The 16,029-nt window shown below is 37.0% G+C and overlaps 1 protein-coding gene across 3 annotated transcripts in view; it reads left to right on the top strand.

Annotated features, from left to right (window-relative positions):
* The window catches only part of Ptpn22 (protein tyrosine phosphatase non-receptor type 22), a 59,787-nt gene that overhangs the window by 1,549 nt on the left and 42,209 nt on the right, over positions 1–16,029 (top strand). For all 3 annotated transcript variants that reach the window (XM_048814540.1, XM_048814539.1, XM_015502199.2), the window contains exons 2-10: positions 9,986–10,094; positions 10,363–10,439; positions 10,568–10,663; positions 11,089–11,127; positions 12,959–13,030; positions 13,130–13,189; positions 13,787–13,929; positions 14,290–14,356; positions 15,535–15,612. In XM_048814540.1, the coding sequence (XP_048670497.1) occupies positions 9,986–10,094; positions 10,363–10,439; positions 10,568–10,663; positions 11,089–11,127; positions 12,959–13,030; positions 13,130–13,189; positions 13,787–13,929; positions 14,290–14,356; positions 15,535–15,612 (741 nt within the window). The remainder of the gene's footprint in view (positions 1–9,985; positions 10,095–10,362; positions 10,440–10,567; positions 10,664–11,088; positions 11,128–12,958; positions 13,031–13,129; positions 13,190–13,786; positions 13,930–14,289; positions 14,357–15,534; positions 15,613–16,029) is intronic.

Here is a 16,029-nt window from a genome sequence, read left to right as displayed (position 1 = left end):
TATATATATATAGTGGTTATTTGGTAATATTTATTGAGCATGTACCATGGATCAAGTTCAGTTCTAGGCAATACAATAGCGAACAAAATGAATAAGTCTTTGCCCTCCAGAGCTAACATTCTGGTACCAGAGAATAGATAATAAAATACTTTGTAAAGTCTCCAGTGATCAGATATTATGGATGAATGATGAGATGTTATGATAGGAAACCCCTATGTTAGTTCAACTTGGAATAATATCATGGTGTCATAAAAAAAAAAAAAATGTGCTTCTACTGCTACTAGCCAGGCATTCTGAGCCTCTCTGAAGAGATTTACCAAAGAGAAGGTAAGGAGCGTATTTGTCTGTGCAGACACATGCCTGCTCTGGGATTGTGATTCCTGATCCAGATTCTCCCAAGGATAGAGGCAAAAAGTGAGCTGACAGGCAGTGCCAGCCTCTGTTCTATTTTGACTGTATTTTTTAAAAATAGTACAGACTGCTTTCCTAATATCTTACCGTTTTAAAGCTCAGGTCATTATACTCTCTTACCAAATTACAGCAGCTACCTTTAACTGGTTTCATTGCTTCTAGCCTTTCCCCACCTTCAATGACTTTTCCGTTCAACACCCAAGTGATCTTTTAATAATATAAATTTGGTCATTTTTTTCCTTTCTTAAGAACTTTTAATAGTTCGTATCTTTTAGTTGTTTATAATAGTAAAATATAATAACATTTAGAAGAGTATGTAAGACATGTAAGTATAATTATAAAGCAACCACCCAGTCAAGTAATAGAGCACTGTCAGACTCCAGAAGACCCCAATATATCCTTTCCCCAGCAGACCCCCTCCACCTACCCACCTCACCTTGCCACAGGGATAATCACTATCCTGACTTTTATATTAATCACTTCCTTTCTTTTCTAGCTCCTGATTTTAAGAATCTTGTTTTTGGGTAGTGATTAAGTGGAACCTCACTGTTCACTGACTCATGTCCTCCAGTGGAAAAACAGAGTCTCGCCCTGAGCCCCACCTAAAGGTTCAGCTGAGACACCAGAGGAATAGCAGTGGGGGAGTGGGGGTGGAAGTGAACGGGGTCAGATTGCTCATTTGGACAAGCTAAATACTGCCATTAGATCAGAGGGCTTTCCACCTGGTAATGTCCCACACCCCACCTTCAGCCTTTAATGTCTTCTCCCAGCATGTGATGTTCTGAGAATTGAGGATTGTGTGACACAAGGCCACTGCTTGTAGGTGGTATTCTTTGTGGGACTTACCAAAAGGTATCCCTCTTCTGGAGAGATGCCCTGTGCATCTTTTCCCCTCCTCCATGGTTCAGATTTCAGTCCTCACTTCTGCCTTATCCATGTATCTTTGTGCAGAGCACAATATACTTAACTGGAACTGGCAGGCCTACTGTGACAGCTGATGTAAAATGCCATGCTGCTTAGGTCTGTTCTCTGTGCCAGGACTAAACTAAATTCAAAACTTTCCAGTGGCATACTTTCCCTCTGCCTTGAGCATTCCTCACATTCCTCTTTACCTAGTTAACTTTTTTATTTTATTTTTTAAGAGACAGGGTCTCGCTAAGTTGCTTAACACCTTGCTTTTGCTGAGGCTGGCTTTGAACTCACAATCCTCCTGCCTCAGCCTCCTGTGCGGCTGGGATTACAGGCATGTGCCACCATGCCTGGCCCTAGTTAATGTTTCATAATTCTTTAGATCTACATTTGGTGGGGCCTTTTTTTCCCCTTCCTCTTTTTTTCTTCTTCTCCTTCTCCTCCTCCTTCTTCTTTAATATTCTTTTTGTGGTACTAGAGATTGGGCTCTGGGGCTGGGTGTGGTGGCGCATGCCTGTAATCCCAGTAGCTTGGGAGGCTGAAGCAGGAGGATCACAAGTTCAAAGCCAGCCTCAGCAATAGCAAGGGGCTAAGCAACTCAGTAAGACGCTGTCTCTGAATAAAATACAAAATAGGGCTGGGGATGTGGCTCGGTGGTCAAGTGCCCCTGAGCCCTGAGTTCAATCCCCCATACCCCACCATCCCCCAAAAAACTCTGAGCCTGGAGCATATGAGGCAAGTGTTCTACCACTGCACTACAGGCATCTTCAGCCCTAAAAAGTTTTTCTTGACCTCCCTGAATAGACCAACTTTCTTATTATAAAAGTTCTTATTGGCTCCATCTGGTATTTATACTTCTCAAAATTCCAATTTTATATTTATTTGTGTGGTGCCCATATAAGGACTTGGATCAAGAAGTAGGACACTGCCCACACCACAGAAATCCCTTGGGTATACTTCCAAATAACAGTCCTACACCAGTAAGATTAGTTATAAACACTATCGTGATATAGTTTTTTTGCATTGCTTTAATATCTAGTTCACTAAACAATAGAGATTAATTGTATCTGTCTTTGAACTATATGTAAATAAAATCAAGTTAAATGTTCTTTTTTAAATATTTACTTTTTAGTTGTAGTTGGACACAATACCTTTATTTTATTTATTTTTATGTGGTGCTGAGGATGGAATCCAGGGCCTCGCACGTGCTAGGTGAGCACTTTACCTATGAGCCACAACCACAGCCCCTAAATGTTCTTTTATGTCTTGTTTTCTCACTCTACATTCTATTTGTAAAATATCAATTTCATTGGGTGTAATTTTTTCTAATCATTTTTATGAATTCTATCAAGGGTCAATAGATGAAATTACTGATACATTGAGAGAGGTAAGTAGCCACTTAGGGTGACATGTCTATTTCAAATTGCTATAGTTAGTGTCCAATCTTTAGCTTTGCTGATCTAGAAATTCAGATGTTTTACTATATCCAGCATTGATCAAGAGCAAGCAACTGGCTCATAATAATCAAACACAAGAAATTCACTAGAAATCAGAAAACCAATTTATCAGTTTTTAAAGGGAGAAAAGTAACTGTCAAACAGGGTAGAAGTTTGGGCTGGGGATGTGGCTCAAGTGGTAGCGCGCTCACCTGGCATGCGTGCGGCCCGGGTTCGATCCTCAGCACCACATACAAACAAAGATGTCACCACATACAAACAAAGATGTTGTGTCTGCCAAAAACTAAAAAATAAATATTAAAAATTCTCTCTCTCTCTCTCTCTCTCTCTCTTTAAAAAAAAAAAAAAAAGGGTAGAAGTTTGCATTGACTGGCCAGTGTATTTCCTCCTTGTAGGAAAGAAAGTTTGAAAAGTCAACTGTAAACAGAAAGTATTTGATGAACCAGGTGTTGTCACCTATAATCCCAGCAACTCAGGAGACTGAAGCAGGAGGATCACAAATTCAAGGCCAGCCTCCACAATTTAGCAAGACCCTCAGTAACTTAGTGGGACTGGTGATGTAGCTCAGTGGTAAAGCGCCCCAAGGTTCAATTCCCAGTGCCAAAAAAAGGGAAGTGTTTGATGAGCATGGTGATTTTAGTGGCCTCAACTATGATGGTGTGATGTCTCTGTCTCCTTGTTTGAAACTTCAGGCTGGTGACCAACAACCTATCCCAGATAGCACTAGGGACATAGTATAAGTGCTTGTTGTTGTTTTTCCTTTTTCCAAAACAAGGACTATCCTTTTCCATTAGCATATCCTTTGTCAGATACATTGCAATTTATAAAGGAATAAGTATCCTCTTGGACCAGTTACTGCGGCTACTTTTGTTCTTATAATGTGTATGTTTCAGTCATTATAAATCAGTTAAAGCTTGGTTATGTGTTATGTGTTGGTCAATTTTGCTGCATGCATTTAATGTTAAGAATTTCTTTTCTACACTGGAGGCAGATGAAGCATCTTCATTTAAAAAGTATGTGTAAAAGTATGAATTGTAAGTCAGGTATTGGGCTAAATATGTATATATAAGTTCCTTGGATGTCTACATATATTTATTTGTAAGAATACAGAAATATGAACATAGCTTTATGCAGATATGGTAATTTGATTAATAGTGATTTTCTGCCTTTAAAAAAATATTTTGGTATCCAAATAGGAATCCAAACAACAAAAAGACAACTGATACCACTTTACCTATCAAATGGACCCATATTTAAAATATTATAATTCTAACATTGGTCAGAATTCAAATATATGCAGTTTTATATAATACTGAAATGACCTTTCTGGAGGCAAAATTTGTATACAGTTTCAGCAGACATAATAATATAGATCAAAGTTTATTATAATGAGAAAATTCTTTGACCATTCTTACAAATTCATATGAAGGAAATAATAAAAGATATTTATGGTTTGGCTACATACTATAGTATTGTTATAATTATGAAATATTGAAAGTAGCTTTAATGTTCAACAATAAAAAATAGGTTAAGAAACTTTGGTTATATTCCATATAATGGAATATATATGCCACTATTTAAAAAAAAAAAAAAAACACCACAAATTGGTAAGTAAAAAGAGCAAATTACAAAACCCTGCCTGTGATCCCATCTTTATTATAATAATGCGTGGATAAAAAGTTGGAGGGTACTATTATAAAATAATAAGAGTGGTTAACTCTGGATAGTGGGATTATAGATGATTTTTATCATCTTATTTTTGTTTCTCTGTATATTCCAAATTTCCTTCAATGAGTATGTATTTTTTACCTTAAAAATATATACATTTATGGGCTGCAGTTATAGCTCAGCTGTAGAGCACTTGCCTAGCATGTGTGAAGCACTGGATTTGATCCTCAGAACCCCATAAAATAATTTTTTTTAATTAAGGTATTGTGTCCATCTACAACTAAAACAATTTTTTTCGAATATTTTTTTTTAGTTGTTGATAGACCTTTATTTTATTTATTTATATGTGATGCTGAGAATCAAACCCAGTGCCTCACACATGCCAGGCAAGTACACTACCATTGAGCCCCAGCCCCAGCCCCAGCCCTAAAACAATAAAAAAAAAAAAAAAAAATTTCTATTTAGGGCTGGGGCTATAGCTCAGTGGCAGAGCATTTGCCTAGCATGTGTGAGGAACTGGGTTTGATCCTTAGCACTGCATTAAAACAAATAGAATAAATGCATACTGTCCTTTTACAACTGCAAAAAAAAAAATCTATATTTACAAATTTCCTCTAGTGTTGTTGGATTCCATTCAAACAATAAAAAAACAAAATAAAAGTTTTATGTTTCTTGGGTCAAAGATATTTCTGTAGAAAGATAAATATGATATTCATTAAATATTAAAACATATTTACTAAGTATGAAGGATTCATTGAGCTCTAATAGGAAAAAAGATGCTCAGTTCTGAAGGTCAGGTTTAATTGCTAATGTTGGTTTAAAAGATACTAGAAATCAGACTGGTCTTGTAGCAACTTCATAGACAGACCAGGGAAGACCTAGAAATATGTTGTTTCAATGTTTTTAAAGTAATGATACTAACTAACCAGTTGTGAACATAGTACCTCTTGCACAGCAAGTGTACAAACATCTGTTGAATTGAAATGATTCATTGGTGTGAGTCAGCTTATTGCTTGAACAGACTTATTAACATTTCTTGATTTTTATGCACTTTAAGATGAATTTTTTTTTCTGTTGCCACCAGAATAATTATATCACATTCTCATCTCCAGCCTCTCACTAGGGCCCATCTAGTCCCACATTTTCAGTTGTTCACAGGACATTTTTAACAAATATCTTGATATTTCCTTCTATTTTATGTATCTAAACTTGTATAATACCAGTTTGGCTATTGCCTACCCACCTACCCATTTACCCCACTGGTGATTTGGAAACTAGCCTCCATAAATTTTGGAAACTAGCCTCCATAAATTTGATTATCTTGTTAAGAGATAATTATGTGCACACTCAGGGCCAGTTCAGTCTGTCCTCTTTTCCTACTGGTAGTACTCCTGTTTGCTGGGTTTGAAGGCCAGAGCTCCTAATTCTACCCCTTAGCAGTCATGCTTTCTTTCTCCTGTTGGAGGCTTCATATAATACCGACCTACAGTTGTAAGCTCTGGAGACAGTCCAACTTTAATTTCTTCTTTCCCTAGCACAACAGGCCAGGTTTTTTTTTTCCCCTTTCCAAAATACAACTTATATTATGCCTTCTATACAGTAACCTGGTCCTTCAAGGCAAAGATATTGTGGTCTTTTCTTTTTTGGAAGTGACTTTAGTTAATTTATAAGTCTATCAGATTAAAAACATGCAAAACTCAGCCCTGATTTCTAGAGTCTTAGCGCCAACCCCAGTTCTGTTCTTTTTTGAAAGGAAAACAATAATATAGTCCACAAACTGATTGAACTTACTATTGGCTTATCAAGCACACATAGATTTTGGTTTCTCATATACCACCCTATTTCAGAGCCCACATGAGATGCTGGCCTTTTCACTTGATTCTCCCAGAAATTCTCCCCTGGATTTCTCTTGATAGTGCCTCCTCCATGGAACTCACATCCCCTGCCTTGTGGCTGACCAAGAAATACCTAGTTTCAACAACAACAAAACAAAAGAAAAAACCACCTCTCTCCCCCACCCCCAGATATATACCATCTCTCCTTTGGGTTGGGAGTGTAGCTCAGTGGTAGAGTGCTTACTTAGCATGCACAAGGCTCTGGGTTTGATCCCCAGCAGTGGAAAAAAAAAATCACTGCTAGTCATTTGAGAAAATTTCTTATTTCCTTACTTCTTTTTATTAGTTTACTCTGTGGAAGATAACAGACCATAGTCATGGCCGAGAAATGCAAAAGGAGTACCAAGGATATATTTATGAGAAAGGAAAGAAATGCCCTAGTTTAAAAGAAGTAATATATTACACATAATTGTCAGTGACATCAATTTGTGCAATAGTGAGAGAATCTAGGAGACATCTATAGATGCTTTGTAACTGGAAGACAGTGGGAAATATGGGAGAAGTAGCTTGGGGTCCAACTATAGAGAGCCTTGAGTATCTGGCTAAGGAGTTCAGTTTTTTATTTCCTAGTAGCAAAAGTGATTCATTGGGGTTGGGGCTGTAGCTCAGTGGCAGAGTGCTTGCCTAGCATGTTCGAGGCATTGGGCTTAATCCTTAGCACCATATACAAATAAAATAAAGGCATTCTGTCCATCTACAACTACAAAAAAATTTTTTAAAAGTGATTCATTGAAGTTATTTTGTGCATAAGACAGATGAGAAAAGCAGTATTTTAGTAAAATTAAATTAACAGAATTATGCCCAATGAATGTGGAGAAAGAAATGCATGAAGATGAGTTAACAAGTACCTAAGAGTTAACAAGATTTAAGGAAAAAGCCTAAATGAAGGTATCTCTAGTAAGCCTGGGAAGGAAGACTGATGCAAGACATTTCATGGTAAGAATCAGTTGAATGTGCTAACTAAAGTAGAGGTGGAATTGTGGAAAAGGGGGAACTCCACGTGACTCACTTTCTAAAGTGTGGTTGTTTAGAATAAAGATAGTGCGCCGCCCCCCAACCCCCGCGCCTGCCAGGTAGGCGGAACTGGGACCACCAACAGAAAAGGCCCAGTGGCCCGCAGAGGGGCAGAGCTTCCAATCACTCCTGCAAGGTAGGCGGGCCTGCGACCCACTGGCAGAAGAGGAGCAGCGGCTTGCTGAGAGGCAGAGCCGCCCCCTCCCCCTGCGCCGGCAAGGTAGAGGGACCCTAAAGACCTAAAAAGAGCATGCTACAGGGACACTGCTACATCGATGTTCATAGCAGCACAATTCACAATAGCAAGACTGTGGAACCAACCTAGATGCCCTTCAATAGATGAATGGATAAAAAAAAATGTGGCATTTATACACAATGGAGTATTACTCTGCATTAAAAAATGACAAAATCATAGAATTTACAGGGAAATGGATGGCATTAGAGCAGATTATGCTAAGTGAAGCTAGCCAATCCCTAAAAAACAAATGCCAAATGTCTTCTTTGATATAAGGAGAGTAACTAAGAACAGAGTAGGGTCGAAGAGCATGAGAAGAAGATTAACATTAAACAGGGATGAGAGGTGGGAGGGAAAGGGAGAGAGAAGGGAAATTGCATGGAAATGGAAGGAGACCCTCAGAGTTATACAAAAGTACATACAAGAGGAAGTGAGGGGAAAGGGAAAAATAATACAAGGGGGACAAATGAATGTCAGTAGAGGGGGCAGAGAGAGAAGAGGGGAGGGGAGGGGAGGGGAGGGGGGATAGTAGAGGATAGGAAAGGCAGCAGAACACAACAGACACTAGTATGGCAATATGTAAATCAATGGATGTGTAACTGATGTGATTCTGCAATCTGTATATGGGGTAAAAATGGGAGCTCATAACCCACTTGAATCAAAGTGTGAAATATGATATATCAAGAACTATGTAATGTTTTGAACAGCCAACAATAAAAAATTAAAAAAAAAAAAAAGATAGTGCCATTGACAATTATAGTGGGGACGATTATGACTTTGGTTTTAAATGTACTGAGTCTGAGGCTGTAATAAGATTCTCAAGTGTCTAGGACATGGATTGGGGATATAATTCTATTTGAATCACTTAAATAAATCAACAAACACTTGTATGTCTTCTATAGGATATAGAAGGATATGTATAGGATATCTCTGAGTAAATGTATGTATAGTAAGAGAAGAGCAGAGAATTGAAGATTTAACATCGGAAATTTGTGTAGTTCTCGGAAGATAGAAAAGCACAGAGGATCAAAGAGGAGAACCAAGATAATTTAGACCAATAAGGGCCAAGGAAGGAAGAAATTTCAAGAAGAAAGTTACAGAGAATGAATATTGAGGAGATGCTGAGGGAGCTAGTCCATAGGAGGTAATCAATTCTCCTCCGATGACCAATTCTCCAAGGTTGAAAATTAATAAAAGTTATTTTCTTTAGTTTAATTCAACACAAACTTTCATCAATTATCATAAATGTTTCTCCCTTTCTTCTTTAAGATGTTTCTCCCTCTCTTCTCACAAGTCAGATCTAGTTGATATGGATTCTTTGGTAAGGGAGATAAAATTTGGGACAAGTTTGATCCCTATCAAGGAGCCAAAGAGGAATTATTATTTCCTCTGACCTGAAGTTTTGATCTATAGTTACAGTATTAGAAAATGAGAATATAATTTTAAGGAGTAACTTCACTGTCTTGTTCAACCATATAATGCTAGCTCTTGTTCAACCATGTAATGCTAGCCCCTGCCAGCCTAGATCCTGTTCTACCAATAGAATGTCATGCTATTTAGAGCACTGTTTGGCTGAAGGGTAGGTTCAACGTTTAAATCACACTTGAGGGCTGGGGATGTGGCTCAAGCGGTAGCGCGCTCGCCTGGCATGCGTGCGGCCCGGGTTCGATCCTCACCACCACATACAAACAAAGATGTTGTGCCTGCCGAAAACTAAAAAAAAAAATTAAATAAATAAATATTTTGGGGCTGGGGATGTGGCTCAAGCGGTAGCGCGCTCGCCTGGCATGCGTGCGGCCCAGGTTCGATCCTCAGCACCACATACAAACAAAGATGTTGTGTCCGCCGAAAACTAAAAAAATAAATATTAAAAAAAATAAAAATAAAAAAAAAAAATAAATCACACTTGATTCCTTTTGGGACTGCAATCTTTGAAATTTATCTAGCTTTAGGCAGATTTTATTCAGTTTAAGTTCTATTTCCATTTAGAAAAAAAAAAGTGATCTGAAATAAACTAATGGAACTTAGTAAGCTTCCTGTTGACCATTGAACTAAAGAGTACCTATAAAGAAAGTAAAGTCAACTTTTAATATCTCCCCCATTGGGCACAGCATGTAGCTTTCTTTCAGAAGACATTTGGTTTTTAAAATATTCATCAGTTTAACCTTTAAGTTTTAGCTATATGTGGCTCAACTGCAGTAAGTGTGATCTTTTCACTTCTCCAAATGTCACTGAATTCTGCAATTCTTGTGCCCTGTCCTGAATGGAGTCAACCCCAGAGGATGCTAAAAGGGTTGAAGTAGAATGTTTCGAAAGTGGAGAAGGAAAGCTCCCTAGAGGTAGCTTCTGACCTCCTTTCTTTAGGAAAATTAATTATTCTTGGTATTTTATTACAGAAGCTGAAAAGGCAATCTACTAAATACAAGGCAGACAAGATCTATCCTACAACCGTGGCACAGAGGCCCAAGAATATCAAGAAAAATAGATATAAGGATATTTTGCCCTGTAAGTTCCATTTTTCTCTATAAACATGTAATTACTCTCACGTTTAATCATTTTTCCTTTTACTAAATGACTACTATGATTCCTAATCTGGAAAGTAGCATTGACAAATTATAATTGTACAATTAAGTCTGCAAGAGATATTTATTTATTCATTCATTCACTCACTTACTCGACATTCACGGTATCTACTGTTCACAATATTAGGCTCCGACTTAACCCTCTATGTAAGCCTTTTTAGTTACACTATGTCTTTCTTTTGTTATTACAGATGATCATAGCCGGGTAGAACTGTCCCTAATAACTTCTGATGAAGACTCCAACTATATCAATGCCAACTTCATTAAGGTATACTAAAAGGAAATAAAAGCATTCCATTTTTTTCTCTAGGAACCTAAAAAAGGGAATGGGAAAAGGACTTGGTGAGAAGAGGGTATTATCTATAGACATCTCATGTAATTTTTGTTTTCCTTTAGGGAGTTTATGGACCCAAGGCTTATATTGCCACCCAGGGTCCTTTATTTACAACTCTCCTCGACTTCTGGAGGATGATTTGGGAATATAGTGTCCTGGTAAGTGCAAAGTTGTGTCTGTTACTTTATTCTCCAGTTCTTAGGGATAACAGGGCTAGAGTATCAGAATGTGACAAAAATTTCCCATTAAAACCAGAGTTTTTAAAATTGGTTGATGGGATTTTAGGGTTCAGACCACTTTTATTAAAATTACAATGTCATTCTTGTTCAAGGAAATGAAAGTTCCTACCTTGACAGGCTTTTGGTAAGACAAATTTTCTGATTTGAATAGAGAAAAGGGAAGTGGGGACAGAAAGAAGGAAGAGTGAGAGCAACATTTTATATAAGTTACTAGAATTTCTTTTCTGGTTAAAAAACAAAGCAAAACAGAAAAACAGTGAGTAATGCTTTCTGACTGAGACCCATATATTAAACTGCCCTTTCTGTCTCTATGGCTGCTTTAAGTTTCTATTTCATCTCTCCAGATCATTGTAATGGCATGTATGGAGTTTGAAATGGGAAAGGTGAGTTATTTTCTAGTACCTGTTGACCTGAAGGTAAAGGAAAAAGGGAAAATTGGCAGCAGAACTTAAATATGCCTAGGTAAAAATCATGTCATCTTCCTAGTTTTCACTTTGGGAATGCCATACGACTCATAGGGTTTTATCCACCCCTAAGAACCCCTTTTCTCCATTTTCTCAGTAGACTTTCTCTTTTAAAATAAAAGCAATGTTTGCTTTTTAAACTAACAATTCATTTTCTAATTTCTTTTTTTTTAATTTTTTTTAGTTGTCAATGGCCTTTATTTTATTTATTTATATGTGGTGCTGAGAATTGAACCCAATGCCTCACACATGCAAGGCAAATGCTCTACCACTGAGCTAATACCCCAGCCCTCACTTTCTCATTTCTGTTAGTCAGATTTTTTTTTTTTGATAGTTGTAGATGGACAGAATGCCTTCATTTTATTTGTTTATTTTTATGTGGTGCTAGTGCCTCACACATGCTAGGCAAGTGCTCTGCTAACACAGCCCCAGCCCTACTCAGATATTTTTAACTGCCAATCAGAGCTTCTAATCTTGTGCTGTCCAAAATTGTATAAACTAGTCACATGTAGCTATTAAGCAATCAAAATATAGCTAGTGTGATCAAGGAACTAAGTTATCTTATTTTATTTTAATTGATTTAAATTTATAAACAATACTCAGTTTAGTTACTAAAAAACTTGTTACGTATGATTGGAACAACTTGGGCATATGAACCTTTTTCAAATGTGAATTTTATTTAATCTAAGTGGAAGGAAAATATTTTTAGTAAAAGTTAGCATCCTAATTAAATTACTATAAATATAAAATATACACAGGATTTTGAAGATTTAAAAAGAAAGAAAGGTTAAATATCTACTATTATCTGTTGATTACATGTTGAATTTTTTTTTTTTTTGTACCAGGGATTGAATCCAGGCACACTAAACCACTGAGACACATATCCATTCATTTTTAATTTTTATTTTGAGATAGGGTTTCACTAAGTTACTTAGGGCTTCACTAAGTTGCTGAGGCTGGCTTTGAACTTGTGATCCTCCTGCCTCAGCCTCTCGAGCTGTTGGGATTATAGGTGTACACCACTGTGCCCTGCCAAAATTTTGTATAACACTGAGTTGAGACATATTATTAAAAATAATTTCTTATTTTTCATTTTTTATTTTTTTTTATTTTTTATTTTTTTTTAATTTTTTATTGTTGGTTGTTCAAAACATTACAAATTTCTTGACATATCATATTCCACACTTTGATTCAAGTGGGTTATGAACTCCCACCTTCACCCCATACACAGATTGCAGAATCACATCAGTTACACATCCATTGATTTACATATTGCCATACTAGTGTCTGTTGTGCTCCGCTGCCTTTCCCATCCTCCACCCTCCCTCCTCCCCACCTGAGTGTGGTTATCAGAAAATCACATATTTTTTTCTGGACATCACTATTCTAACATACTGTTGCCATTAAGAATTGGCAGTTCTAATGAAAACCAAGGAAACTTCTTGTGTAACTGTTTTTGTAAACATATAATTTCTTTTAGTTCTTTTGAAATACTAAAAATAGATCATAGATCCCTATTTCTATTTTTTCAGACTTCTAAGAAGTCTATGATTTCTATATCCTTTAATGTTTGTCTTCCCATCCTTTGGAGATTTCATGAGAGTCTGGATGTAGGGGTTGAATCCCAAAGGGATTAGAAATGTCTAACCTAAGGTGAAAGACCTACTTCTGAATGAGGGTTGGGGTTTTATTTCCCAGAACAAACTAGATTATAAAGAAGGAAATCACTGCATTGTGCTTTGTGTAACAGAAAAAGTGTGAGCGCTACTGGGCTGAGCCAGGAGAGATGCAGCTGCAATTTGGCCCTTTCTCCATATCCTGTGTAAGTATGATGCCTGTTCCCATTATAGCTGAGCAAAATTCTACCTTACAGACAGCTTGTCTTTGAAATTGCCAATATTTTAAATCTTCTTTTTCTTAGGAAGCTGAAAAAAGGAAATCGGATTATATAATCAGGACTCTAAAAGCCAAGTTCAATAGTGTAAGTATAGAACAGAAATGAATGATAAACTCAAAAGCCTACAGAGATCAGGCAGCTAAATATATATGTGTGTTAGTGAGGCTAGACATGAGACTATGGGGAGTAGTGGGGTCTTTGGTATCCTGAAAAAGTCTTTATTTTCAAGAGACTTCTGATATAATGCTCCCCAGTCTAGTCTACATATGACATACACATAAAATGATAATATCTGTATGATGAATAGAGGCTGAATAGTGAATAGACTGGGGCCAAATTTGAGAGCTCAGACTGCCATAGGCCCTACTCAGCCTTTCTAAAGGTAAAGGGATTTAATATGTCAGCATGTCTGATATACTACTTGGGAAGATCTGGTTTGGACCATTTTAAAAAAAATCTCTCTCTTATGAATGGGGCAATTGAGGATTAGGCAATAGTAAGAGACCTCAAGTAATATTAATTGTTCTCAAAGGAACCTAGTTACTCGAGATCTATAGAGAATAAAACAGAGTACATTGCAAAAGGAAAAAATAGATGCAACTTTGTAGACTAATCTTTTGGTAGGATGAGGTGAAGTCCCAACCTTGAACTCTCCTCTTATTCTAGCTATTTTTATTATAGGAAACTCGAATTATCTACCAGTTTCATTATAAGAATTGGCCAGACCATGATGTGCCTTCTTCTATAGACCCTATCCTTGAACTCATCTGGGATATGCGTTGTTACCAAGAGGATGACAGTGTTCCTATATGCATTCACTGCAGGTAGGTTGCCATATATGAACCTTCTACTTAGAATGAACCAAATGTCAGTCTGGCCAGGACTCCATGATTGAAAGGAAAAGGTCAAGAGCAGAAGAAAACTATAAAATTCAATTGGAGCATTAAAGTCATATTTTTCTGTTACTTGTGAATAATATAGCTCTAGTAACTCTTGGCTGTTGCCTAGGACCTGTCCTGAGATTCACTGTAGCATGGCAAACATGCTCTGATAAATGGTAGGGTTTAAAAAACTTAATTACCTTCAGATTTCTTCTTTTTTCAAATCTACTATTGAAATTTTCTGGCTATTGTCAATGATCCACTCTCTACAAGTATACATGTAACTGTGATCTTTAATTTCAGTGCTGGCTGTGGAAGGACAGGTGTTATTTGTGCTATTGATTATACATGGATGTTGCTTAAAGATGGGGTAAGTTTCTTTCAGCATGAACTTCCTGTTTGCTTACTCCATTGCTTTCAGACTTAGGAATAGTTGGTTTTTCAAAACACTCTCATGATTCATCTTTTGTGGAAAATTCACATGTAGATCCATTTTGTCAGATGATTAAACATCATTTCCTAAGTAGGTCGTTTTTAAAGTATGGTCCTGGGTGCTGAGGGTAGCTCAGTGGTACAGTACTTAGCTTGCATGAGGCCCTGAGTTTGATCCCCAGCACGGCAAAGTGTGGCCCCAAGACAGAAACAGCAGCATTATCTGAGAAGTTATTAGAAACACAAATACTTTGGCCTTATACCATGGGTTGATCACAGAAATTTTGGAGTTGGAGCCTAGAAAACTCTCCATGTGACTCATGTGCATGCTAAAATTTGAGAACCACTGCCCCAAATTACATAGTTATTTGCCCTTTTTTCATCCAAACTGCTTTAGCAGATGGATGATGGACTCAATTTACCACAATCAAAATTTGTATTTTAACCAAAAAATCTTTTGGGGGGAGGGATGGGGGGGATCTAGGGATTGAATCCAGGGCACTTTACCTTTACTGAGATTTTATTATTTTTAGTCTTTATTTTTTTAACTTTTATTTATTTTATTTATTTTTTGTGGTGCTAAGAATTGAACTCAGTGCCTCACACGTGCTAGCCAAGTGCTCTACCACTGAGTGACACCTGGGCCCCCTTTAATATTTTTTTTCCACTACCATGGATTAAACCCAGGGTTTTCCATATGATAGACAATTATTCCCATCCACAGCCCTTTATAAATAATTAATAAATACCAACTAGGATATGGGAAGTTTAAAATATGGGCTTTAGATCCATCTGCTAATTTCTTTTGTTTCATAAAACTCTCATATTTGCTTATCTACTGAGCCTTGTCTCGTGTATCTTTAGTTTCAGTCATTTGATCACCCCCATGTGAACTCACTTTAAACTTGTTTTAAAATCTTTTCTAAGGAAAATACAAGTCTTTAAATCATGATGCAACTGATGAGAAACCATATTCTTTTTAAAAATGCATTTTTTTCTGATATTATCCCATGGTAAGAGAGCAGATGTCACAGAAGTACAAGACTATGAAAGAGTGGGAATGATTTGTTAACAAAGGATATAAAGGAATAAGATATTTCCCCTTTTATTTAATAGATAATTCCTGAGAACTTCAGTGTTTTCAGTTTGATCCAGGAAATGAGAACACAGAGGCCTTCGTTAGTTCAAACTCAGGTATGCACTATAGTGAACAGATCAGAACATGTGTTTATGAGTCTTGCTTCATTTCTGTGTTTAATTGTAAGATATCCCAAAACCACTGGCTGTTGTAACACCAATTTGCTACTAAATGCTCTTCTCTAACTCTTTTCCCAGTATTTTTTCTATATCCCTCATCCTGAGTCAAATTATTTTCATTCCTCATATTTAACTGTCGTTTTGGAAAATGTTAAGAAGCCAATATTATATTTCTTATTAAGAATGTATTAAGGGCTGGGGATGTGGCTCAAGCGGTAGCGCGCTCGCCTGGCATGCGTGCGGCCCGGGTTCGATCCTCAGCACCACATACAAAGATGTTGTGTCCGCCGAGAACTAAAAAAATAAATATTAAAAAATTCTCTCTCTCTCTCTCTCTCTCTCTCTCTCTCTCCC

Source organism: Marmota marmota, unplaced genomic scaffold, assembly GCF_001458135.2.
Source record: "Marmota marmota marmota unplaced genomic scaffold, marMar, whole genome shotgun sequence".
Taxonomy (NCBI): Eukaryota; Metazoa; Chordata; class Mammalia; order Rodentia; family Sciuridae; genus Marmota; species Marmota marmota.
Note: the sequence above shows the minus strand (reverse complement) of the source record. Positions and strands in the feature narration are given on the sequence as shown.